Raw genomic sequence first — 27,592 nt, forward strand, 5'->3', positions numbered from 1 at the left:
TTTGTTATGTATCTCAAATATTACTACGAATTAATGCTGCTTTTACTGAAAAATTTTGATTTTCATCAAAAATATCTACATACTGGATTTAAATGTACGCGACGGATGGATCGTCGAGGTTAATTTTTTAACATTTTAACACGGATATGTGGCGCTGACTTTGTACGGAAATACCGTAAAGCGCTTTTGACCTGATTTTTTAGTACGCGGTCTTACCACGTTCGTTACACGTTCGTTTATCGGAAAATTACGTTAGAATATTTATGTTGAATGGCGAGTTAAGCTTCTCTCGCGGCTGAGTTTAAATTCGAGCCTTTCCTTGCTCATAAAATCTTAACGAAATATGCATTTTATCTGCTTTTTATCTATGGCACACGCGTAACACGTCGTCCTTTTAAAGAACAATTCCGCCAAGATAGAGAAAGAGACTGAATTTCTTGCCGCTAAACTCAATACCTCCCACAAACTCCGCACGGATCGAACGGTTGAAAGTGGAGCAAAACGAAAAATTGGGAGAAATATTATGAAATTCTTCATAGTTATTTGTTCGAGTAATCGTTACAAAACAGTTACAAAACAAACTAACGCGACATTTTAATCTTCGAAGTCAAAAGATTAATGTTCCGGCGCGCCGTTACATTTTCCTTTTCTATTGAATTTCCAGCTTACACTTACAAGTTATATACGTAGCACGTTCTAAAACGACATTTAAACTTGAGATACGGTTTGCGCTGCTAAATATGAAGTGAGAATGATGACGATTTACTGCACCGCGGAATTTAAAAAAATTATGCATTTGCGGTAAATGCATTTATATGTGCGTGTAGGAATGCATTTTTAAAGAGTGGCTTTGACATATTTATGTCACCACCTGTCTGAAATGAATTATAACGAGAGTAATTGTTTCACTCTTTTCACACTTTTGTCCAGACTAAATAATCCATTCGCGATGAATGTTCGCTAAGAATAGCGTGTCGGTATTTTCGAGAATTTCGAACTGCTGCGCACACATTGCTGCGTGAAAAAAAAATCAGATACTGATCTTACGCGATTTTTGAAGAGCAAACGTTACAAGTTTGACGTCTTCACGTTAACGCTTTTAACATTGATATGTAAATTTGTATTCAAGAGACCGTTATCATCTCGTTCTTTGTCCTGAATTAAACAGCTACTTGGAAATTTTTCTTAAACGCATAACGGGATCTCGACTACACTATCTATTCACTCATCTTTGTAGAACAATTCCAGAATTAACAAGTACAGTCTCTTGCAAATTCCTGCGTAAAATTTTGGCAACGATCCAATTCTTACTTAAGCTACTTGAAGCTGAAGTAGTATATAAATCAAGTTACACTCACAGGCATTTAAAGAATTCTTAAAGAGACCATGAATATACATGAGACTCAAAGACTATTAAGACAACTAATACTATATGATCTCCTGAACAATGTTCATTAGTGTTTGACTTATTACATGCAGTATTCACTAATAATTACGACGAATAATATGGCATTTTTCGAGTAATTATTCAGCCTTAGATAAATTAATTTGTGTAGAAGGAATTAATTGTGCGAAACGCTGAAAAAGTCCAGTGAAATGATAAAGCTTACGCGATAAAAATATAATTTGTTATCAACTATACTGTCTGTGTCAACTGTACTACTGTGACTTGTGTCATTTAAACCACGTCTCATATTTATTCATATACACCTACGTAATGTTGCGTTTACTAGCGAATATAACTAGGGTACTTTGGTGCAGGGATATAATAAACCATGTTTTTCTCTTATGCAATTCACGCTGGTTTATCGGACAGTTCAGCGACACTCGTACCGAAGTGCGTAACCTCAAAAGGGAACAATATACGCGTGAATATTATACGCTCGATTCCGTGAGTATGACAAGCGAGTATACATCATCTAAATATACAATACGCCGGCCGGCCGATACTCCTGAAATAGCCGCCCGCTGTGTTTGTTTCTGCAATGGCGACTATGTCGTCATACAATTCCATACGCGCTTGATGCGGTTGTTTGTTTGTGCGTAGGAGCACCATTCTCGCACGCGTGTGAGGCACGGGCGAGATGATAAACTGTGCGCGCGTGCATAATAAACTTGTAAGGAGATTATGTCCTTCTACGACATATTATCCAAAAATAGTAAAAATTCCGATCGTGAACGGTTTTCCCGAGGTTGCGCGGGAAAAAAGGCAGAGAAAGTTTCGTAAATATAGCGTTGAGTAAAAAATACAGTATATCGTTAAAGCGAGCGCGCTTTTATTATACGAAAGCCAATTTTTTTTGTGTATATTTATGAGAGATATTTTTTAACGAGTCCGCGATAATATGACATACGATAAAATGCATACGTTTAAGACTTTGTAGGAATTAATTGAAGCTATTTTGTCTCTTTTATACAGCACGCTACTTACAAGTAGTTAATGAAGGTATAAGTCAGACACCAAATAGATAAATCTAAATTGGATGCAGATAAAGGTTATGCAAAAGGATAAAGGTTACAAAAATGTCGTCAGCAAAAAATGAGGGAATTTAGAAATAATTTGCATGTGGTGTTATCTGGCAATATACTTTATTTCGGCTCGTTCACCCGCGCCAGAGATCAAGGTATAAACGACGTATCATGATTGTCTCTGGATTGGATGAGTCTTGCCATTCTAGATGGGATGTACAGTAGCGAGATAGTCACGAAAATACACGGGAAATATCAGGGCACTGGCACAAATCGCACTTGATGCTTCTTTTATTACCGTAATCTTCTCAAGATAGTATTTATAATTTTCTTTTTCAATTTCTCTCTCCTTCTCTCACTCACTCTTTTTACGAGTATTTCTAAGATTTACAAGAGAGAGATTTTAATTTTAATTACATCTTTATGATTTTTTAAAACAACTGTTGCGTTTGCGTATAATAAAAATTGTTAAAAAGTTTCCCTCTAACTTCGGGTGTTCGTCTTTTTAAAATATATTTATTCATAAATTCATAAAATTCGTTTTTCCAGAGCTTACTGTGAATCTCTATTTCTATGCATATAGAGAATTATGTCCCACGGTTTCATATATTATTTTGCAATATCCATGTTTATATTACTTCCGTAAAACCGTTTATGTTTTTTTAAGAGATAAATCATAAATTATACATATTTTCTGTAACCTTTTGCCAGATGTACAATAAATTCGATAGAATTATAAAATGTTTTAAGACCTTTTTTAATGAGGATTAATTCATGTCGGTCTCGAAAATGGTGAGATCGGTTTTCAGATTCGTTATCAAACGGTGTACGTGCGCCATTCAGTTTTTTCCTGATAGCTCTGCAGTGCACATATGCATGTGCATTTCGCTCGATATTACATGAAAGAGTTATGTGAGTATGAATCGTAAAAGCAGATTGATAAGAAATACGCTAAAATAAAACCAATTTTTATCTTTAAACCTTATCGAAAGGATAAAGGTTTTTCCCACATTTTTTGACAATAAAATTCACGATCCACATATGCGAATATATTTCTTTCTCTAACGAATAAAAGTTTCGTGTGGCGATAAAAAAATTTACGATCGTGAAAAGTTTTTTTGGGAAAAGTTGGGAGTAGTTTAGAATAGACAGAGCCAAAAAAATTGCATGCCATGGAAAAACGCACAGTTCGTCGATGCGGTGATGTAAATGTTGTAACTTTAAAGAGGTAGTGACGTCGTCGTATCAGAGATGCACACCAGATGCAATTCCGAGGGCACCGACCTCGGCTACCCATGAGCAAGCACTGAACTGCAGGTAGTGACGTCATTGACAAAGTCTCCCTCTCTCGTTTCCATGGATACAATGACGTCATACTTTCCGCGTGATGCACGCAGCGAATTTTAGAAAATTGTATTCCATGCGAAACATACATGGAAAGCAAAAATATTCAACAGAGATTCCTGTTTTGTCTCGAAGACGGAATTACAAAGATTTTTTAATCCTCATAATTCTGATTAGTTCCAACAACTTAAAGGTCGTGATGTGCAATATGATAACGAATCAATAATAGAAATTTTCTCAAATCTCGCGTGTCTCTTCCGAAACGTAAGAAAGAGAGAAAGATCGTTATATAGTAGAAAAAGGATTAAATTAACTCTGATTACTAGTGAAGCCCAGCTTAACTTTGCCTTTCTGTATTCTTCGTTTTTGTAGCGTCTCTTTTCATTCTCTGTCGCTTATCCGCTTTGTGAATGAAATGGAAACTTTGTATTATGCGAAAATGCAATCCCGACAAAACGCTTGTTCCATTTAAATTTACATTGTAACACCTAATAATGTTGTACAACGATACTTTCGTGTGCTTCGCCACTGCAATCTTATAGATTTGCGATGTTTCTTTGCTTATTATAAGTTACTTTTAAGCTGTTCAAAATTTATGGTATGATTTGAAGCACATCTCCGGATAAATAATTTGCACGTTTTACAAATTTTTCATGATACTTTGCAAGGAAACTGTCACGCGACGTGCAGAAGATCTTATTTCGAATTAATAAGTATATAATATGATTTACAGTGTCGGGTTAATCCATCTATTCAGCTGGTAAATAGTTTTTTCATTGAAACCGGGAGACGTAGGAAACGCGGCGAGAGACAGTGAATGAAAAGGAGGCGACAGCTTCATCCTCGTTTAATACCGATCAAGTCGAATCGATCGGTGTCGGTCCTTTACAGTCTCCCCGTCCGTCCGGCAATAAGAACAAACGATGGATCGCCCGGAATGTAATGAAGAAAAAGGATTGGAATGGCAGATCAGCCCTCGAGTGCCGCTTTAATTTTGCAGCGTTTCTACCTTCCGTTTGGAATAAAAGCGCGCGCACGCGGCTAGCTGAGCAGACGGCAAATATTTCCTTGCGACGGGAAGACAGGAGGGAGGAGTTTCATCGCGCAAAAAGACGAACAGCAAACGCAGCCTCCGGCCTTTGCGTGCGCCTCTCCCTTTTTCCCTCGTCTCTGCCTTTCTATCTTTTCCGTCCTCTCGCGCATCGTTCTTTCTTTATTATGTCTTTCATCGGTTTCGAGAAGATGGGTGCGTTCGCGTCGCGTTCGGCAAGCGAGAAATGCCGCTCCCCTTGCCAAGAGAACGCGAGAAATTTCATCACTGATTACAAGCTCTCTCCCAGCTGCTCCGCGTTTCGCCGACGTTGACTGCCAGTCGTCTTATAGATTTCAAGGGTTCACCGTCGTGAACGTAATATAGTTGTTACGTGTTTTTACGTGTTTTCAGCTGCGCGTTGGGATAATGACCGTTACGGTATGAGCAGCGCGCAAGGATATTACGGTTGCATCCGAATGATTTATGATCTCGAATACGTGGCGTGACTATACAAAACACGATTGCACGTTGGCGATTTGCTTCAGGATGAGTTTGTTTAATTAAGGGTCGAGCTCGCGTGTTAAATAAAATGTTGTTTTCAAGCTTGGTCTAAATGATATACCTCGGTTTTTTTTTTTAACGCGAAGATTTTTGAAAATTTCGCGCGATAGTAATAACCTCGTAGAATTATTTCGTGCACTATTTAATAATGAACACGATAAAAAATTCTCATAGGCGCGTTTTAGACGTCTTAGTTAGCTTTGGAAAATCTGAAAGAGAAAGACAAAAATCAAATTTTGTTATTGAAAAAGCTGGCCATTGTTTGAACTGAACTATTGACGAATTTCTTGATTGGAAACCACACGTCTAAATCTCCTCCAAATATCACTGCGCTCTGAGTATAATATTCGGTAAGTGTTAACTTCCCATGCATCGTTGAATAACAGAGCGTGGGCAAAGCGAGAGGTTTTCTCTGCAAGCTCAGCAATTGCCCTTTTCCGAGTGTTCGCGGTAGTAGATACATTTACCGAGAAAGAGTTGTGAATTATACAGCAATCTCTCTCTCTTTTATTCTCCCTCGCTGCGATAAACCTCATTCGTGCACCCGGCGATACAAGTTTTTCTTTATCGTCCGCGTGCTTTATTACCGCGATGTTTACGAGTAACCGCTTTGCCTCTCGACATTTTCATCGTCTGCCGTTTATCCCTTTGACGCTACAATATATCCTTCGGCACCGCCGACACTGTCGCCGAATTGATAGCCACTGTATCGGTACACCGGCAAATAATAGGGGTGCTGCTGTCAATCGATCTTTCCGCTCGGCGACGTGACGTAATCCTGCGGGTTTATAACAAAATCACTGAGAACGGGATTTAGCGTAACTAGACGTAATTTGATACAAAAAGAAGCTAATCACTCATGCAAAATAGAACAATACATGTTTTTATGAACTATATGAACTATATGAAACGCTTTATTGCCTGCTCGTTACTGCGCCGCTTTCGGATTATGCGATTTTCTCAGCAACTGAATGCTCTCATCAGTAACAAGAAACAAGTTTAAAACAAGTTCTATAAAAATGTTTAAAATAACATGTTTATCATTGTCAATTAGACATAAATTTCTTTCTATTTATTTTGAAAATCCAGGCTGAATACATTTAAGAAAACTGCATACGTATATGTGAGGTGCATGAACTTTCGATGTGATAATAATAGGTATATAGAAGTTTAATAATATTCTTCTAGTTGTTGAAGAACTGAAGAAATATGTTTTGGAGTTGTTTTCTTCTCGCTGAACTACATTCGTTTCCTTGATCGATTGCTCTTCCATTCTAAACTCGTAAATCTTTCGCCGATCGTATTAGAAATATTGAGGTACACTACTACGTTATGTAGATAAGGAGCGATTTGGTGGAGATTTATACGGATGATTGCAACAGGACTAGCAATATTCAGCGAAGCATGCGGGAAGAACGGTTTGTAAATCTTCCTCGCGTTGCCAGCTTTCTAGGCCAAGTGGAAGAATCGGAATATAAACTTCGGTTTACTCATCGCGTATGACATTATACTTTCTATATTCAACCGCGTGAATTCTTTTACCCTTGTTCTGGTTCTTACTGGCTCACTGAGGCAGACGTGTGTCGTGTACGAAAGTGTTGTGCAATATCTAACAGTGCTTGTGGATTATCTCGCCTTTACGGTCAAATTAGCGGTCATGTACAAGGAACTTTGTCCATTAACTAACATCATAAACATGATTTTGTAATGGCCCGGTGTGCATTATAAAAGTGTATACTTAAAAACAAGAAGTTTCTCGGAAATAATGTTTTACAAGTAACTTTCGTTAATTTCTTGCATTACCTCGAATGGAAAATGTTCTTCTCGCGCGAAACGCGAAGGTAACACCTGTTTCAAATTAATGAAATAGTTTACGGCCCAGTTGTGAGAAAAAGCGTCATTTTCGCCGCTTGAGTGACCACTCGGTGCACTCTTTCGGCGAAACACTCAAAAGGCGAATGCTATGCGAAAAAGTGGGCAATATGTATACTGCTAAGTGGAGGGCACAGTACACCAGCTTGACATGACCTCTTTTTTTTTTACATATGAAAAAAACCATAGTGCTTTATTTGTACTCTCCCTTTGTAGTGTCTAAGCAAATTTGATCGTTTAATTATACACGAAAAATGCAATTTAATATGGATATGGCTGTCTCTTATTGTTCTTGTTCTGTATCTATGTATCGTTAAAGAGTAATCAAGTAAGATTCATTAACCGCATTCATTTTCCTAGCAATTAAATAAAGTAATAAAGTAAAGCAATGCGCGTTCAACACAACACTTACAAAGATCTTAATAAAATCTCCGTTGTTTTATTTAGTTTTTAAAAAGACTACTTTATTCAGCGCTTTGTTCGCTATTTTTTTTCATAATCCGACGGAACAATGAGAGCATATATATGAGGATATTCCGCTTGTGGTGAGAAAAGGACGATATAGAAGAAAACAAAAATCTATTTGCACATTCTAGAGTCATCCGCGGCTATAGTGGCAGAAAGAAAGAAAGAGAGAAACTCGGGCTGTGCTCCTTGAAAAATAGAAAAAACGAAGTCTAATTTTCTGTCGTCAGCAACGTAACAGAACGAAATTGCATTCGCGACTCTACCCCGATAATTCAATATGGAGATGTATATAGAGTCGCACTTACGGCGAAGACGAGGGACGTGCTCGTTTTATATTCGAGACCTTGCATAAGTTGCAAGTGTGGAAGCCGGCGGATGAGAGGCGGGTTAGCTTTTGCGTTTTGAGGTGCCTTTACCGGAGCATACTGCGCTCCATCGAGCGTGAACAACTTGGCATCGGCGCCTATAATCGCGACAAGGTAACGTGAAATGATCCGAAGAAAATGTAATATCCATCCGTTATCACGTTTTCCACTTCTAAAATGTTATAGTGCCTCCCCCCGCGGGGGATCGATAATCGCGAGTGGCCTCTGAACGATGACGTGAATTTTTAATCGCCTTCGCGCAAAAAGCACGGCCGATCGCGACGTCATCGCGTCGCTTCGCGATACGTTTCGGTGTCGGTTGTCACTGTCGGTGGAAATGCGCGTTTTTCTCGTTTTGTCAGGTTCACACCGAATTTAAAACGGTATGAATGTCATGTGTGAGGCAAACTCTTGAAGAACAAATTTTTTTTCTTGAATCTGCAATCTCTTTTCTTGATCGGGCAGGTGGACGCTCGCTCGGTGGTTCTAAAAAGTTATCGCGAATAATAGATTTGATCGAGTGGCCGAGGAAAAATCTGGACAGCGATATTTTACGAGTCCGATATTTCGGAGGCGTCGTAAAACGATGGCGCGAGCTTGACGGCGCAAAAATTTCGCTTTACGATAAATAGTTCTCTTAAAGAGATAGGACAGCGTGTTTCTCGGCAGCTGACGCGTCGCGGTATACCGTCAAATTTACGTTGAATTACAGTGCCGGATGTGCATTTGTCTATCAATAATTATAAAAAATTAATAAGACTATGAGCAGAAGTATTCTACACGAGCACTTCGTGTGTAAATCTAATAATTTTTTAAATCTAAAATAAGTATTTATGTTGGGAAAAATTATTCAACACATAAAATATGAATTTTTTTATTATATGGTTTTTAGAGGAATCGAATATTCTGCAAACATTCATAAATTAACCATAAATTAATGTATATACATAGAAGCTGATTGAATCGAATGCAAACTGCATCGCGCTACTTATTGAGAGTCTAAACAGCATTAAACTGAAGTTTCAAGTTAATAGGGATGCCAAATATCTCAGTGCTAGAACAATTGCCTGCCAAGCTAAAGATCTGGATTCGATTCCTGGACTCCCACATACATATATGTATAACACGATAAATTTAGAATGTAAATGGAAAATAAAGTACCCAAAACATGTATTTAATCCCAAGGTAACTGAGAATTACGCTATTATATTACCCTTCAAAGACCAACAATCTCCAAACAGTAACAATAATAAAATATTATAAAAGATAAGGGGTAGAAAACGATATGGACTAAAACCCTTCGTAGTCCAACTAGGTCAATTTGACCCACCTTCATTTGGATCTAAATATCAGCTAAATGCATAGCTTAAAATGGGATTTGGTCCGCCATCTACAAGAGTTTGAAATATCCTCTATAAGTATAGAGACCGTTAATCATGTACTAGTTCACGATTTTTTTTTCAACATGTTGCCATTTGATTTTTCACAAAACCGCAGTTGTTATATATTCTAGAATGTTCAAGGTATGTTCCAGAATTATTTGAACCCGATCGGACCGATACCATTAAAATGGCAACCATTAAAAGTCGACTGGGTCAATACGACCCAGTGTGACTATCGCGGGATTCTAGAGAAGTGTGACTACGAAGGGTTAAAAAACTCAAGATTTGTGAATTTCTCACGATGTTTATAAAGCATGCCAGTTAAATTGCCTTCTACCGAGGCGTATACGTGTCTCGATATGTTTGCTGATGATGTCTTCCCATCGAAATACTATTCTATCGCGCGAAATACTATTGTATTTCTATTATTATCGAGACGACAGTAGCAAATAGATTTCTCATTCAGGCAATAGTAGCTTCTTTTCATCTTTTCAAACGAACCAAAGTGCATCTTCCTTAGATGGGAATCTTTTAGATTCTCAAAGAGACAAGGGTTGATCCAAGCAGCAATTTAAGTAGTTAATTGAGTCAGGTAGCCGTCACAATAATCTTTTCACCGCGACGAGTGGATTTTGGAGATTCTCCTTTAGACAGGATCTATTAGATCAGCCGTGAGTTCGTGTACTCACCGGCTTGGACGCTCTTGTGAAGAGCCAATCTATCCTGATTTCTATTCGCCGCTGCATTCGGGCCAGCGGGTCGATCCAGGACGGACTTCGTTTCGATCGGTCTTATAGGATAGTCGTCTAATCCGCCTCGGGAACCCTCCTCCTCGCGGTTTCGTGTGTGCGATGATGACGCAGTGACCTCGGCATGCGTGACGGTCCGCTCTTTGTCGCACCCCCGGTGTCGGCAGTCGGCACGCTTCCCTTTCGGTGCGTCAGAGATGACGTCACGTAGCTAGGCAACCGCACCCTTGCGGCCCACGAAGACCCGTTTTTCCATGCCTTTCCGTCCCCAACAGCCGTTTCTCATTGTCCTTCATACTTACGGGTCGAAGGACGAGCTCGGGGAACGTGTGCACATACACGCCGGGAACGGGTGGTGGCTCGATAAGAAGTTACGTTATAGTCCCTGGGATCCCCTCGAGTGAGGAAGCGGGTAGTTGTCCGGGTTGCCGGATAATCGCTCGAAATATGTCACGCAGTCGGAGAGCATCGTGATAATATAATTACGGCGGAGTTCAGTTCAATCTCGTTATAGAGTTTGTTTCGAAAGTTTGAATATCGAGTTATCGATAACGATGTAGGTTTACGCTGATTTAACAAACCGACGATACGTCCTCCTTCGGCGAACGAATTTCATCCATCGAACCCTTTATCTCGGTACTTTATCGGCACTTTCTTCACGTGAAGATTCCGAATGAAGGAACGTAACTTTCGAGAGATTCCGCACGTGAAGCAAGGAACGATAAACGACGCGTGACGGCGAGTAAAATGTTACTCTTGCGCCGATTAACTCTCCCATCCCCGGTTCGCCAATCGAAGAAACCGCTTCTCGCGTCCATGGGCGCCGCGAAAGCTAAAATCGTTAATCACTCGCGCATCATGAAAGTCAAATAACAATCGATTTGTCGCGTCTCGGCGTGGGATGCAGCAAGGTGCATTACTGGGAGTGACATCGATAACGCGATCCTAGGCGACGTGTCACAGCATTGATATATGTCCTTGTCCGTTGCCGACCCTCGTAAGGGACTTTTCGCCGAGAATATCCCGTTCACAAAGCTTAATATAGAAACCGTAGCTCTCCCCTCTCACGTTCCGTCTTGTTGTTCGTTGCTGTTTATCCGTGTTTGCACCACCTCGTGCGGTTATATACGTGTATGCATAGGTATACATAAGGAAGATAGTCAAGCATGAATGCTATACACGGGCGACGTGCTGGTCTTTGTAATCCCCGCGCGTATGCCTGGCACAGAAAAGTATATAGTAAAATAGCGATTTTTTCGCCTTAAAGCTACACAGATCCTCGCGAGAACGTGCGATAACAATGAAATTAAAGATGAACTTAATATTCTTTGTACGTTTCTGCGCGGAAATACTCGTCGACTTTATTCGTCTAATATATGTGCAATTCACATATGTGCTTACTTTTCCACAAAAATCCAAAATTACGAGGAAGATGTTTACAAGGGATGGGAGGGGGGAAGTAACCTTTATTCGCGTGATTATATACAAAGCAAAGATAAGGAGAATCGTTACGTAACTCCGAGCTACCCGCATTACTGAACATCTACAATCGCGAAGGCGCATTCATTCAATTAGCAACAGCGTATTAACCGTCCTCGTCAAAATGAAAACCGCTGCTACGTCTCTTAATTAGCGTTACGGAAAATGCAGCACGGAAAGAGTCGCGAGTGAAGCGTTTCCTCTCCCAAGAATCGTGGATAATATATTCACATTTTCTCGTCGTAATCGCGAGTGATTTTAAATTATATATCGTGATTTTAAATTCTTCTCTTATTAAAAATATGTTATAAAAAGATATGCTTTATTATACAAACATTAATGGATTCATTTAGGTATCGATAATAGTCCCTTTTCAGCATTCGAATGACATGTTAATACATTCTAACCAATGAAGAGAGGGGGGAGGGAGGGAGGGAGGGGGGAGAGAGAAAGAGAGAGAGAGAGAGAGAGAGAGAGAGAGAGAGAGAGAGAGAGAGAGAGAGAGAGAGAGAGAATGCAAGTGACGCGGGAAAAAATGGAAGAAATTTTAGCGTGGTATAAGAAAATGTACGGTAGACAGAAAGAAAAGGAGGGTAGATAGAAATAGTGTGCTTCACGTGCTCACTGTGCTCCGTAATGATATACTATTCCCTGCGCAACGAGATAGCGAGTAAGACAATCGACCTGAGCACGGAAAGCTGTATTAGGATAACAATTTCTCGTAATGATCCGTCCCGTCTATTTCGCGTCGGATTTCAATTAAGAGAATGCCCCTGCCGAACGTATTTAGTTTATTCGCCGCGGGCCGGTTCAGGTGCGATGACGATACGCTCGATTTAATGTCGATCGGTTTTATTGGGCGAATCAATGAAACTAGTTTCATTCGCGGATGTTTCTAAAAATAAAAGCAGTGAAACCATATAATCTGTGATCGGAAATATCCTGGAAGACAAATCTCTTTAATTAGGCTTGCACAATATATGATCTTTTATACTCGATTTATAGTTATATATAGTAATCCTCAACGTGATAACGAATAACTTTATTTCGTAATTCTGTATACACTGTATTCTGTATACACTGTACATATTGCACAAATATAAATATTTAGCTACGTGTTGTTTTCAAGATATAATTTTTTGGTTGTATATTTTCAGTTTACTTGAAATCTGACAAAAAATTATCCTGCTATTTTATTTTACCAGCTGCGTATTTTCTGCGTAAATATCTTTATATTTTACTACTCTTTGATGCAAAAGTACTGTGAAAAAATAATTAAAATCGTGTATGATCAAAGAATTATAAATCAGTGTACAAAAAATATTTAAAGCAATCTTCTTCGTTCTTAAAAATATTAATTTATAAACGTTGAAGAATATTAAAAAAAAGTATCGCATGTCTGATGCCGAAATTTTTAAAATTGAAGTTATAAATAATTTTGTACGAATATGCCCGGGCAAATCCATAATAAATCCGTACACATAATGCATAATCGAAACGATTTTATTTTATACCTATGTATAATGTGTAGAAACTTCGCTTGTTTTTTCCAATGTTGTATCAACGTTTTCTACGATGCCAGAGAAACATTTTTTATGTCTCTTTCTCTTTTTTTTAATATTAATAAAATACTATATATATTTTTCAGATTTAAATATAAAATTATTTTTATACATATCGCTTCGAATAAGAGTTCCGGAAGATATTTTTTTTAAACAATTACACTGATCTAAATCTTTATATCTATGTAAGAATGATGAAACGGAATGAACGGTTGACGTACAAATGGCATAATTCTTTGCTTACAGATCCAGTTCTTCGAAAGTTCTTGTTTTAGGTGGACGTAACCGGCTCCCTTTTCTCTCTCTCTCTCTCTCTCTCTCTCTCTCTCTCTCTCTCTCTCTCTCTTTCTTCCTCTTCTCCCTCCCCTTTCCCTATCTTCTTATCGCTATCTAACTTGTTTGATTACTTTCTCTCGTTTCAAGAATTCTGTTTTCGTCGATAGCGGATAGACCGGCAAGTGTACTTTTCGGATTTCTTCTGACGTCGGTCTTTGATCTCATCCGATTTTTGTGTGTGATTCGATCTTTGAATCTATCGAGATTTCTAAAGTTTCTTTGGCAACGGCCGTTTATCAATAAATCATAAAATGGAACGGATATTATATGTAAGTGTATCTCATATTTTTCTTCAATATAAACGGCAGAAAATAATTCCGAGCTGCTTAGAATTGAATAAATTTTCTAGCCTTCATTGAATAATTTTTGCCGATTAAATCGTGCTTCCCAGAGCCAAAGTTTCGCAGCATTGATAATATAAATCGGCGTGTTTCCGAAACTCCACAGTTGTAGGGAATTAGGACTTGAATATGATGTCGTTCAGACCGTTGCCGCAAAACCTGAACTCCCTCTTGGCTATTCAGTTATGCGAGATCTCGACAGTGTTTCCTGCACTAACGAGCGAACGCAAGCAACGCTCCGTTCATCCATCGTAATTTTATTGATTTAATGCCGCGCTATTTGTCCTTGTTTTTGTACATATGACTATTTCGTTGACTATTATCGCTATCAGACAGGAATATTTCTGTTGCCAATACATACGTATTTATTCAATTAAATTCGCAATTAGCGGATCTCAACATTATTGTTTGATGACCGCGTAATTCGTATCATCTGCAATGATGCTTTGGAACAATTAACGAATAAAACTTTTGAATGAAACGTGAAAGACGCGCGATTTTACAAAAATAATTACAGCATCAAGTCATTGATATTGGTGCAGAGTATTTCTTTCCTAAAGAAATATACTGCTATATTTGAATGTATAAACCAACAGACGAATTCTAATTAATCAGTTATAAAACTTTTCCCTAGATATAAAAAAAAACTTGTATGTAAATGTAATTTAATAGATTAATAATGTGACGATCAATTAGCGTAATCGTAGAAAACTTGTGCTTTTCAAATAAATAATTCGATAAATTTACAACGTGAGATTTCGTGCAAGCAAATCGCAGATTCGACTAACTATAATCGAGTGCTGCAGCACGCATTTCGAACTGGCATGGCGGTTGATTGTGACCTCTTATGCGGCCGTTGACGCTTGTCCCTCGGTGGAATCTCCAATTATGAGTTCTCGACATCGGTTACGCTTCACGGCAAAAGACCGCGTCCGCGGGGGAATTTCCGGACCTCTTGATCTCATAACCGACCGTAGCCTCTTAGCATTCGATGTCGATTGTCGTATCCCGCGGGGGTTAGGTCCTCCACAAGTTTGCGTTCTCTTGCACAAAAGACCCCGGTTGTAAATGTTGACGCAATATCGGTCGGTCCGATTTCAGTGGCTTTGTCACTGTAGTATCTCGTGTTTGATATCGCGCCAGTGAAAATAATTTACTAGTTTCTTAAATAGTGTATAGGACTTCTCCGGTTCACAAAGGCATATAAAGTTAAACTTAAAATTGAACTTAGTCATCTTTATATATTTTATCACGCTTTTCTCTCTTTTATACGGAATGTTTAAAAGTACGAAATATACATTTAAAAAGTAGATTAAAATATATATAATATATTTTAAAGATGCAAAAAGTGAGATTTAAATTATTACTGAAAGTTCATCAAGACTTTTCGTATTAAATTTCACGTTAAATTCGCCAATATTGCCTCATGTAATCGCGCACCGTAGTCGACAATATTTTCCTACCAGCTATCACTCTATGTATATTACGATAAATCGAGTGATGTGTTCAATCCCGGGCGAATAGCGTCCTTGGCTGAATAAAGTTTACGAAATCGTTCTCGTGACAATAGCTCAACGTTAATGGATTTTAACTGCAGTTATTATATGTATGCAATAAGATGAGTAAGCGTTGTGAGGCGTTGTAACACTCTTCGTGAGAATAATGCAATTTCTGTGCTCTCCAACGAACAAGTTCCGCTGGTGTCTTGCGAATCTCTGTAACACGCCTCACATCTCTACCACCTTTACAGAAAGCTTTTGAGGCATTATTACGGTGTATATTACGTATGAGTTGTACAAGTCATCTTCTTACGTTTTAAGAAACGTGAAACTTTAGACAAATGTCTAGCATAAAATCCAAGCGCTTTGACGTCGCAATTTTTTACGACCCCATAAGAAGAGAGTCCTAAGCTTCACTGCCGTTTCTACAATAATTACGCCAAGATTAATGCATCGTGAAATTCCGACCCGCGGTCGTTCATATGAGAATGTCACACGGGAACGGTGGATTATGCCGCAGTCGATGGCGGGGCAGTAAATTTGCTCCGAAAGTGTCGCGCGGTCGAAATTTGCGGAAAGACGCCGGCGACATGGAAGAAAGTAATTTAGATCGTTCCTCAAAGGAACCCCAATTACCACCACGAGTCAGGCTTCTTGTTGTAACTCAGAACAGTTTTATAAGGGTTCGGGAATTTAGACGGAAATAAACGTTTCAAATCATTTTTACGCGGATGTATTTTGTCGCTCGTTGTAATGTAACAACTGTCCCATTATCAAAAGGGAATACTCACAAAAGATGCGTCTTCGATCTTGTTCCCCCAGAAAAAAAATGATAGAAGTGAATTTATCCATTAAAATTGTTGTGACTCTAAACAGCGCGCGTATTTCGTTGATTAGCCGTTTAAATATTTGTGATAAAACTCGTGATCGTTCGCGCAAAGAGACTTGATGCAAAAAAGTTGCTCCATTAGTCGCGAGAGAGATACGCGTAAAAGAAGCCCCCTGATCGACACGTCATCGCGATGCAACGCGTGTTGCGACAAACTGTGACGAACGTTCCGGCATCGAAAAAAAGAGCATCGTCGCAACACTCGCAACTTCAGCAATCTGTTTTAGTTTCGGAGTTAATATTCCTCGGGAGAGCTAAATGTGCTCTCCCCGCGTGTTTACGTTTACAGACGTATGTAGCGCCCCGATGTTACACCATTGTTCCGGCAATACGTCGCACGCCGACGCAAAAGTAAAACGACCGTCAGGAAATGGGCGCGGGGGCGCCGAAGTTGGAGGAACGACTTTAGTTCCGTCGTGAAATCCGCGAGATAAATTCGCGCGCGCGGTCACATGAGTTTATCTGTACCGAGAAACATTAAAAATCCGCGAAAATGCGAGCTCTGAAAAACCGTCGCGCCGCGTTGAAAAAAAAAAAAATGCACGTGATGAAAAAATGTAGAACGTATATACGGAGAAAGGGAGAGAGGCTCGACGATCGTTTTTGGTTCTTTTTAAATTTCTCATATGAAATATATCTTAAATTAATGGTCCATGCATATACGCTTGATATTTTCAGCAAGAAACCTCTTTTCGTGGAAGAAATAACTTTTGCATGTGACTACTATCAGGAATTCAAGTCGATCATTAATGCGTCGTCGAACGGAGCTCTCTCTTACACGTCTGTCCTTCTTATATAACGCGAGCACGCAATAACTTCTTTACCTGTTCGTGAACATCGTACGTGTTCTGAATGTTATTCCAACGGGAATAGTTTACGATTTTACGGAACAAATGCTTCCTCGCTGTCTGCGGACGGTTATACTATCGCGTTATGTCGTCCTTATATACCTCTCATTCAAAATATGAACTATACATTTGTATAATCTGACAGACTTCAATCGATATTATATAAGACCAGATAAAACGGTAGGAAACAGCTTCCTCCGAAAAAATTATAGTCCTTTTCTTTAACACGACGATAAGAAATTTATCATCGACGAAAGCTGCAGGCGATGCCGCGCGACTAACTTTTTGTAAAATCAAAAACTCATTCCTGACGTAGCTAAAAGTACTAATTATTTTATATGTAAATCGCTTTGGATATTATCTCTCTGTCGCGGATTCCCGTAAAATATCACATTTCCTGGAAACTTGTATAAACAGCTTGCGTACAAGTTAAATAGATATTTGTCGCTCAAGTGCACTCTCGACCACACCGATCGTTCAATTTCATTTTATAGAAAGGCTGAAGTGCACCTGAGACGAGAGACGGCAACGAAATCGTTTGCTCGGCGGAATCCTTCACATCTATCGATTTACACAGAAAACTTGCGAAAATTTCTATGGAATCAAACCGTATACTTTACAAAAAATATATACACTTATCGAATAGAGTACGACATGTGTATCGGATGAAAAATTAAGATAACATTGTATAAATATTTACCACTTTCATGTTAGAGATACATTTTCCGCCTAATTTTGTCCTATCTTTAAAACGATACGTTCTTTTTTTAGAGGGGAAATAGATTTTAGATACGTATGCTATATCGGCTATGAGTAAAATATGAACCAATCTTTATGACTCACTCCGTCCGGATGATATTTCGGCACGCCGCCCGGCGTCGTGGCGCTCCCACAAAATTCAGTCAGAACATCCTGTAGCTTCCGCGTGGAATCTGAGAAAACAATTAATGGTTTGATCATTTATCGCATTCAATTAAATTCTATGATACTGGAAACGATAATTGTCAAACATCGAAAATCTAAGTAATAATATAGTCTTTATAATGGTTAAAAATTTTAATAAAATGTGTAACAAAAATAAAATTGTTTAATAACGGATACAAAATATATAAAATAAAATGAAAAATATTTTATTGGACAAAAGGATTTAATTGGCTCTATATATAGCGCACAACGTTAACCAATTTTTTAAATATTTAAAGTGCTTTTGTCTTCACATCTATAGATTTATAAATCGATCGTTCTGACAAAGGAATAAAAAACAGGTACAATTATAAATAAATTAATAGTTCGTGACAGATCTTTATTCTTATTGTACGATTCGACATGTCAGCGAATGTGGCACGAGAACAAGTTTGTCTCTGATAAATTAGACAGTGAAGAGGGTGGAGGGAGGGCGATTGATCAACCATCTTGGATTCAACTGTTTACAAACGAAACAACGACGATAAATTGACTAATAATAGGAGGCCATTGGCCTAATCTACCCGCACCGACGTCATAATGCACTTAACGGACCGAGATATTTTTGGCCGGCTACTATTTTCGAGCCGATTGACGGCTACGATGGATCGTATTCGGACGGGCAGATGATTAACGCGCCCAGCTGAAATTCACGTTTCCGCCTCGATGTCAGCCCGCCCCGCATAACTATTGACGATTATTGTGAACGATTGTTTTAATACGGTAGAATACCCGCGCAAATGGATCGTGGGCAGCCAACTTTGTGACAAAGAGATATGCGATTTACTTCCAAAAGCTGTAATGAGTATATCATTACAATGAATTTATTCGGGAGACATTTGCAAGAGCTTCTTAAAAAGACATTAGCACGCTGGATCGATAATTTTAAAATAAATACAATATTAACTTTCTATTAAACAATCTTCGATTTGTATAGTTGATTAATTTGTAATTATATGTTTTTATGTTATTGTTTCATTTAGAAAGAAATGAAAGAAAATGTTTATTCTACCAATGACAGAGTTAAAGTGTCGATAAACGTGACGTATACCACTCGTCCGATTATTTTTTTAACAGATTATTGTAATAATATTTACTTCCGTGATCTCGCAATCATATATCCTTTTTCCGCGAGTTCAAACGCGCGAGTTCAAACGCGTTTACCTTCGACGTTGTTTGATTTCGAGTAAAAGATTACCGGGATGATAGCCGCATTACGGTAATGCCAGTAAATTTGTTGACGAACGTCGGCAATTTATTCCGCTCGCACGACAAAGTGCAGCGTTTGTACGATGAATTAGTGCTTTCCTGCGCGAATGTCGCGCATGTTGCCTCTTCTCGAAAGACGTGCTGGGCGTTGCTACAACATCTCTCTGTCAGCCAGATGTAAAATACTAGACGGTAGGAACACCTGTATGTCGTCAAGTCCGCGATCGAAGCGTTATTTATACGCGGAAAACTCGAGGCGCGTTTACCGTCCGCGCCGGCCGGTAAATCGCACGAAAATACATGGCGGAATAATATGAATTTCAACTTTCGAATCTATGATATCAGCGAGATCATACATATATGTGTATATAACAGGCGGCATTATTTGCATGTTTGTTTTGATTGTTCATTCCAATCGAGAGTTTTTCTTGAAATATCATGATTGTTTTCACTCAAAGCAATGTCCGCGAAAATATCTACGAGGTTTTCAGGAAAACGTGGCAAGTTACTAATTATACCACAACATTTCTCTTAAAGTCAACGCAAATTATTTTATGAATTCCTTATTTCAGGCAATATGCATAACGCTTTATAACGGAAGAGAACAAGCAAACGCGTATGAATTGCCGACTATTCGATATTTCCCTTTCCAACGTGACAGTATTTTCGTTTTATATATCCATCTTGATGTATTTTTAATGGCTTTCATTCAACAAACTTCCAGTTGTTGACTTTCATTCTACGTAATTGAGCAGAGCCAATTACCACTTCATTTCCGTTATATTTAATTCAGTTAAGTGCTATCTGTAATTAAAGATAGTGCCTTTGGTACTCATATAATTTGAGAATATTCACTCTGTTGCGTCTACATAATTTATGATAAGCGCATAAGTAGGAAGGTTTATGTTTATATGCATTTCAAAAAGAAAATACGTGCCGTTTTATTCTATTCAGGAACATGTATAATTACAAAATATCTTGGCGAAATGCCAGAGCTTTTTATCACGACATATTTTCTTATGTATTGGTTTACGCTTTGACGGTAATGGATATCATTGTACTATTTTTCGTTGTTCAAATAACTTAATTTCCCTGCATGATTCAATTTGTGCAACGATAGTCACCCGATAGCGCGCCGTAATTCCACTTATTCCCATCGCAACGAACAAAAGACACTTTTTTAAATGTTTGTTTTAACTTTTGTAGAGAACACAACCAGACATCACGGAGAAGTCATTTGTATTCAATAAGTAAACTCGCAATAAAATTATCGCGCGCACGTTTGATCCGGTCCGGAACAAACAAAATTACACACAGTACGATTCATTCGCGCGACGCTGTGAATGATCGCTTAATTAAGTATAGCCTCGGGATTGCACTTTGGAAATGTCGAGAAAAACGTGAAAACAATGCATTGACATTGGCATTGAAACAAATAGAAATAAAATTACGATAAATATCCTACTTTCGTCAAGAATAAACCGCATCATAATTATGTGAACGTAATTGAATATTGAAAAAATTTTGGAACTTCTATTTGATAAGTTATTTCAATCAAATTTCTATCAAATTATATTTTTTATTCAGAACTTGGAAATTAGCTCGTATATCGATAATTAATTAAGAGACTAATCTTCGTTAAGTGTTCACAAGTTAATAACAGCGTCTATTAAGCGAAAATTAAGCCGGGTGTATATAAAGTTGCTTATACAAAATTTTGCCGACGCTGGATAAGTCCAAGTTTGTTAAAACTTCATCAGCAACGCGGACTTTGGGATTTATGATCTGTAAAAAAATTCAAAAGGGAAAAAAAGGAGAGCGCCCCGAGCGCTCTCCATTGTGATTTATCCGCATTATTTTACACGTTTTAGCACTTCCTTTTCCGTTTTCTCCTTTTGTTACTTACAAGCTGCCAAGTCCTGAAGTTGTTGGAATTCCGCTGGCGAGAGCTTATCCCAGTGGAAGGCCATCCTTACTTCTGATCTATGTGTCCCTCAAGACGAGTGGTCAGGTGTTGGATACTGAAATTCGTCACCTGCAAATCAAAAGATATCGCTGTCTGTTAAAACGCAATCGGCACCGGATCCCTTCGCACAACTTCGTCACTCAACATCTTCGTGTAGAAATGACTAAATAAATATTTCTACATCCTGTTGAATTACGTTTGAAATTATTTACTATTACTCGGAGACCATAAAGAAAATAATAAATAAAGAAAATAATACGCTCAGATTCAATATAAGCTTCGGTTAATCAAAGTTAATCAAAGTTTCAAACTGTTTAACGACTAACTGTGTGATCAATATCGAGTCAACTTCTTCGAGAACTTTGTATTCTTTACTCTCTAAATCTGGATCAGTGAATAGGGCACTGATTCAGATTTAGAGAATACATATCGTTAAAGAAATATTAGAGATTCTTTTGCACGTACAGCTAATGAGCAACTTATTTTCCAAATATTAAAGATAATGACTTACAAATATTTATTCTTCTGTTGACAATCATGCGGCTCAAGCGAAAAACGCAATATGTCATTTAAGTCACATAAATTAATACAAAGATAAGTTAACACAAATAAATTAATTAACAAGGAAAATTAGATTTAAAGCGTCGAAAGATTTAGTTGGTTAAATTATCTGTTGGATCAACCTGTAAGCTTGCTGTTGATTTATTATTTGCTAGTGGTTTATATTAATATAGTTCGCCACGATCTCACACGTACACTCGTTGCGCATCACTCGCTCGGGCTAAAATTACAGATTTACGGTCGCTGTGGCCGCTTTTCTCTCACTGTAAACGCGCCTATATGCAAGAGAGGAATCCGAACGACCGAACGTGTTTCTCCCGCAAACATGTGGCGGCGGCTGGACACATGCTCTGTCATCAGCGAAACCCGTGGCGTCCGATGAAACTCGTTCGCTCGATGCTTTGAACGTTTGCGAATATCCCTTTTCACTGTACTTGTCTTTAGCTGAGTCACGATAAAACTTTATCCACGAGAAAAAGCCGGCACGATATTCGCACGTCCAACGTGTCGAATCTTTTTTTCAAAAGTTTGCTACGGTCCAGTTGTGTCACGCACAAACCCGCGAACGAAAAATTATATCTTTGTTAAAACGCGCGATCAATAATAAACAAGATAAATCGATGCTATAATACATTAAACTATACGTCTGTCCTTTTTTTTATAAATAATCTATACGGATCGTAAATAAACAAATTACTATAGATGCAGAAAAACTGCTTAGAATATGTAGGTATACGTTGTGTTTGTTCCTCCTTCTAAAATTTCATCAATTTCTGTCTGTTCAAGAATGAAGTAGAGCTATGATTACGTTTATGCATTACTAATTTACCATTTATTATTGTTTTACAGTGATTTTTAGTCTTACGATTATTATTTTCCAGTCGATTTTGTCATTTTCTCATAGCGTAGTTACTATTATAACAATCGACTGATATTGACAATTTGATTACGTTGAATAACAAATTTTAACCGTAATATGCAAATCATATAATTCTTTTTTCCATGAAAATTTTCCATTACTAATTTCGTTACTAAAAATTAATTGTTATCTCAAGCGACGCTAACGGGTCTGCGAAACAAAGTGCAAAATATTGCGATAATAAACTCATTTATCAATATTGATTTGAGAGATATTCAAGAATATTCAATTTATATTTATTTTATAGGGCACATTAAATATTTCATGGTAACGAGTTGACCATGTGTATGTACTGCTCGGTGATTGTTTTTGCATATTACGCCGCATTATTGTGGCGGAATTACACAAAGTAACACGGTCGCAGGGATAGGCGTTATTCACTAATTTTTCATTTAAATAACAAAAAGTTAAAGAATAAAAATATATTCATAATTCGCCTTTTAATTGAATGATGAAATTATAAAATAACTTTTATTTATTATTCAGAATTTGTAGAATAAATAAAAATAATAATTTCACTCATTATTCAAAATGAATCGAATAACAAATAAATTTTTATTCGTCATTCGATAGAAAGGAGAATTATGAATACATTTTTATTTATCAATCGTCAATCATGGAATGTCATTCATCCCCATCCCTGCTTGGTCACTTTGTTGTCACTCGCGCGGCGAGGTCCGGCGGACGGGCGAGCAACGTTGTGAGTCACTCCGTGTCTTCCGTGTATCGTCGCATTACCTTACGAAACACGGTCGCGACAAGTGCTAGGAGACGCAATCATTCCCTATATACAATTAGCGATTTACAGGTGACTATATAATAAGCTCTCGTAAAACAAACGATAAGTAACCAAGTGCTCGAAACGACAGCCGTTTATTAATTGAGACGCGGGAATCTTACACAATTTGTTCGTTGGAAGCGAGAAATCGACACGCGATAGGGAATGAGAGTTAAATTACTGTTACGTCCCAATCTGAGATATAATTGTTTCTTGATTCGATAGTACATGTCAGTATCGGGATGAAATTGCTGTCGTTTTCCAGCTTTTCGGCTTTAAAAGGAACGTTGGTGATGTCGACGATGTATTTAATTGCGGAATATAGTCGCCATCAATTTTGTCGCTTGATAACCGCGTAATATAATGACTTTGTCAACCGCGTAACATAAATTCGTACACGTCGGTGAACCATCGACGGAATTCTCCATCGCTCGAGACTCGTTCGTTGCGTTTAGATTTGCGAGACATCGCGTACGCACAACGGCTTTGCGCAGTCGTGCTCTTATCATATGTTACTTTTCCGTTGCGTACGATTAACTCCGGGGGTGTCGAGTGAAACGCGCGCAATCGCAGTTAATCGCGTTTTCGCGAATAAGTGTTGTGTGAATGCTATAAGGAAACAGCAACGAAGGAATCTGAGAGGAAGAGGTGGCCTTGGCGGCATCAGGCGACCGAAGCGACGGCGCGGCGGGGCAACTCCAGGAGTAAGTTACTTTTTGTTTATATAATATTCGGGCCGGAGTTTTTCAAAAAAACGGTATACCTTATTCGTTTTCAATTTTGGAGTTTTTTTTATTGGTCTCTGACATAGATATTGATAAAATAATTATAGCTATAATTTACTAAATATCCACTTAAGAAAGTGAAATATGCTCAACAATGATTTTTTGAAGTAATTCTATTTTAAAAATAAATCCAGTATTTGTGTGGTGTTGCTATAATTTGGACTTTACAGAACAACGTGTAATTACAATGTAGTTATACAAACTCCGCTGCTGCGCGTCATGTCGATAAGTACCAAAATATCTTTTATTTTAATTAGAGGTGATGGATGATCTGTAAATATTATGTTATATTAGGTTAAAAATAATTCTCATAGATTCATTGCTTTGAAATGTGTGTGTGTGTGTGTGTGTGTGTGTTTGGACAAGCTGGGACGGATTAATACAAATATTTAACCCTGAAATATGCATGATCATCCGTTGATTTATTATTCATACATTGCAAATACAAACATGCAGAGCACATTATATAGAACTTATTATTATTAATATTTAGATACGTTACTTTATTTTCCTTTTTCCTCCTTTTTCAAATAATGTTTTTAATCAAATTTGAGGGCTTCGCGCTTGACCTCTCCAGGGTTAGTTAAACGTTACATAAATTGGCACAAGGAAAAATTATATATTCAGAGATTTTTTCAATATCCATATTTCATCGGCACGAATGAAAGAATAACGATAAATATTTCACAATCACATAACATATTTCAGTAATTTATTTATTCATTGCGTCAATTTTTTTATTAATCTTTTGATGTGTATCCACTAATTGATAACTTAATTAACTACGATACAAAGCGAACTGATATAAGACGCTAACGTACATAATACTTGCAAGAAGTTAAAATACAATCAACTGAGCGATAAAATTAATATTTGAGTTGGAAAAATAAATAAAAGATGTGTGACAGATCGATCCGCATGTAATTAGTTACTGAACTGAGCGCGCAAATTCACAATCAGTGCGATACTAATTAATCAATTTGGATCGTTTATAACTTTTAGACAATTATCGTGATCTTCTTGTATTAGAATTTTTGAATGTAATTCATGTCCAAAATACGCTATTTTAAAAGCATTATATAATAGCTGTAAGGAGAGAGATATCCTAATATAATGAGAATGTAGTATTTGTTGTCCCTCGAGCTTATTTACATAATTATAGTTATTATAACATAATTATTATATTATATAAGTATTTTATGCAGTTTGAAAATGCGAAAATTCTCTTGACGCAACGGCATAAATTAAAATATGCCCCTTTATAATATTTTAGAGGATTATTAAATAAAGCAGAACGCACACAGCGTGTTGTACAATGGCCTAGCTCTGTCATTCCAAATATTTAATAGCGACACTGTCGCCGCGCGCATCAGGTTCGTTTGCAAAATATTTTTTTTATACATTCATATATATATAATATATATTGTATATATATATATAATTCACATCGTTGGATGTTAATTAAATTATCAAAAAGAAAATAAATGTTCACCGTCATTTTTCATAAAAAATCAGCAATCTCTGCTATTTATTAAATACTATCAAAGTATTTTTTTTTTTACTAAATGCTATACTTATACTGACGCATAGTGGTTTTTGATACAAGCATGGGTGTGAAGTGGAATTAATGGAACCGCTAATGCGGCAACGGTTCAAAGGCAAGGGTTTCAGATAATGGGGTATCGGGCGATAACGCGGCGAATTAAAAGAATTTATTAGATTAGCGTCGGATTTATATGTTTCGCCGTTTCGCCGAGGCCCTTCTTTATTTCGCCGCGTGCCGTTGATACAAACGAGCACAAATCGGCGACGCGACACCATTATCGCGTTAATCCCGAGACGTATTCTCTCCTCTACGTAATATTTCACTACCGAAGGGTGATTCGATCTCTTTTCCACATCCCCCATCCTCCTCCCTCCTCTCGCGGATGTGCCATGGATTTGCCGATAATTTCCCGGCTCTATAATCCGGTCTGGATTACATGATCCGGATTTAGGCGCAACCAGACCGGGATGCGGCACGATTTGTCCGCGTGCACGCAGGCATTTCGCACGCGCCAAGGGCGCGAAATGCAATTTTATTGCTCCACTGGCTTCTTCTGTGATTTACCGCGTGCCGTCGACCGTCCGCTTCCTCTGGTCCCCCACCCCCAGCGTATTTTACGAATAAAACGCCACAAATCGATGCGACGGGCGCGCGGCGTTGTAATTAGTTTCACACACGAATCCGAATGAAGGACAGTTCGAAATGCGGCCTGGCGCGGCGGCCGTTTAATCCATCCCCCCGGGAGAAAAATAAATCCCGCGCGGGGGGCGGGCGCGATTGCGAAACTTTTTCGCGTGACAGCCCGCGTCGCTGCTTTTTACCGGAATGGGGAGAAAGCACATATGGATTTGCTCCGAAAATGTAGACGAGTTTATCTTAGAAAGACACCCGAGTTACAAATACTTTTCAAAAACGTATACACATATATAACCACATATGCGTATATATAATTTATATTCTCGTATACATTTGCGCGTTGATTACGGTGAGAATACATGCACGCAGAATAATAGCATACATGGCATCCTCCCAAGAAAAGATGCCCTTTTTTAATTTTTTAACGAAAATATCTTGTTTGCAAGATTTACGGCATAACGATGTACATACAGAAAGATATTAAAAATAATTCGCTTTCAAAAACTTTTTTAATCGCCTGCACGATTGTAAAACTCTTCCAACGGGAAAAAAATTTTTTTTTCTTTTCATAAACGAATGAAAAAATCTTATGCGCGTTTGTATAGTTTCCCCTCGAGTTTCCCATATGTTTTCTTTTCGGTTGACAAATTGCTCCCATCAGTTGCAATAACAACATTGCGGCTGCAAAATTGAAACTCGCAGGTTTTTTTCACATGAATTTTCACTTTCGTTTTTGTCGCGTCGAATATGTCGTTATATAATTACGTCCCCGCATTTGTGACATTTTTTTTTTTAATTTATGTTTTCTATAACAGGGGTAATTTTGAATTAAAAACTTATTTGTTCGAAGTTTGTCCCGATTGCAAGATACACGTATAGAAGTTTCAAGACAAATTGTAGATAAAAAATTGTCTCGTTAATCGAAGGCATCGTCCATCATCCGAGAGGGATGAATATTTCGCGGCACGTCCACGGACGTCGTAATTACTAAAAGTATTCGCGCGTTGTCGTTCCGCGATTTAATCTCTTCTA

At 38.0% G+C, this 27,592-nt stretch overlaps 1 protein-coding gene across 3 annotated transcripts in view; it reads right to left on the bottom strand.

The window, feature by feature from the left end:
• The window catches only part of Dgk (diacyl glycerol kinase 1), an 88,854-nt gene that overhangs the window by 25,821 nt on the left and 35,441 nt on the right, over positions 1–27,592 (bottom strand). For 2 of the 3 annotated variants that reach the window (XM_077426230.1, XM_077426170.1), the window contains exons 2-3: positions 21,276–21,404; positions 18,041–18,129 (exon numbers count right to left, since the gene is read on the bottom strand). In XM_077426230.1, coding sequence (XP_077282356.1) covers positions 18,041–18,129; positions 21,276–21,339 — 153 coding nt within the window. In that variant the 5' untranslated portion in view covers positions 21,340–21,404. Of the gene's footprint in view, positions 1–18,040; positions 18,130–21,275; positions 21,405–27,592 lie in introns of those variants that run through there. The other variant, XM_077426266.1, reaches the window with a different exon arrangement.

This window comes from Temnothorax americanus, unplaced genomic scaffold, assembly GCF_048541705.1.
Source record: "Temnothorax americanus isolate GAGA-0224 unplaced genomic scaffold, ASM4854170v1 Scaffold1, whole genome shotgun sequence".
Taxonomy (NCBI): Eukaryota; Metazoa; Arthropoda; class Insecta; order Hymenoptera; family Formicidae; genus Temnothorax; species Temnothorax americanus.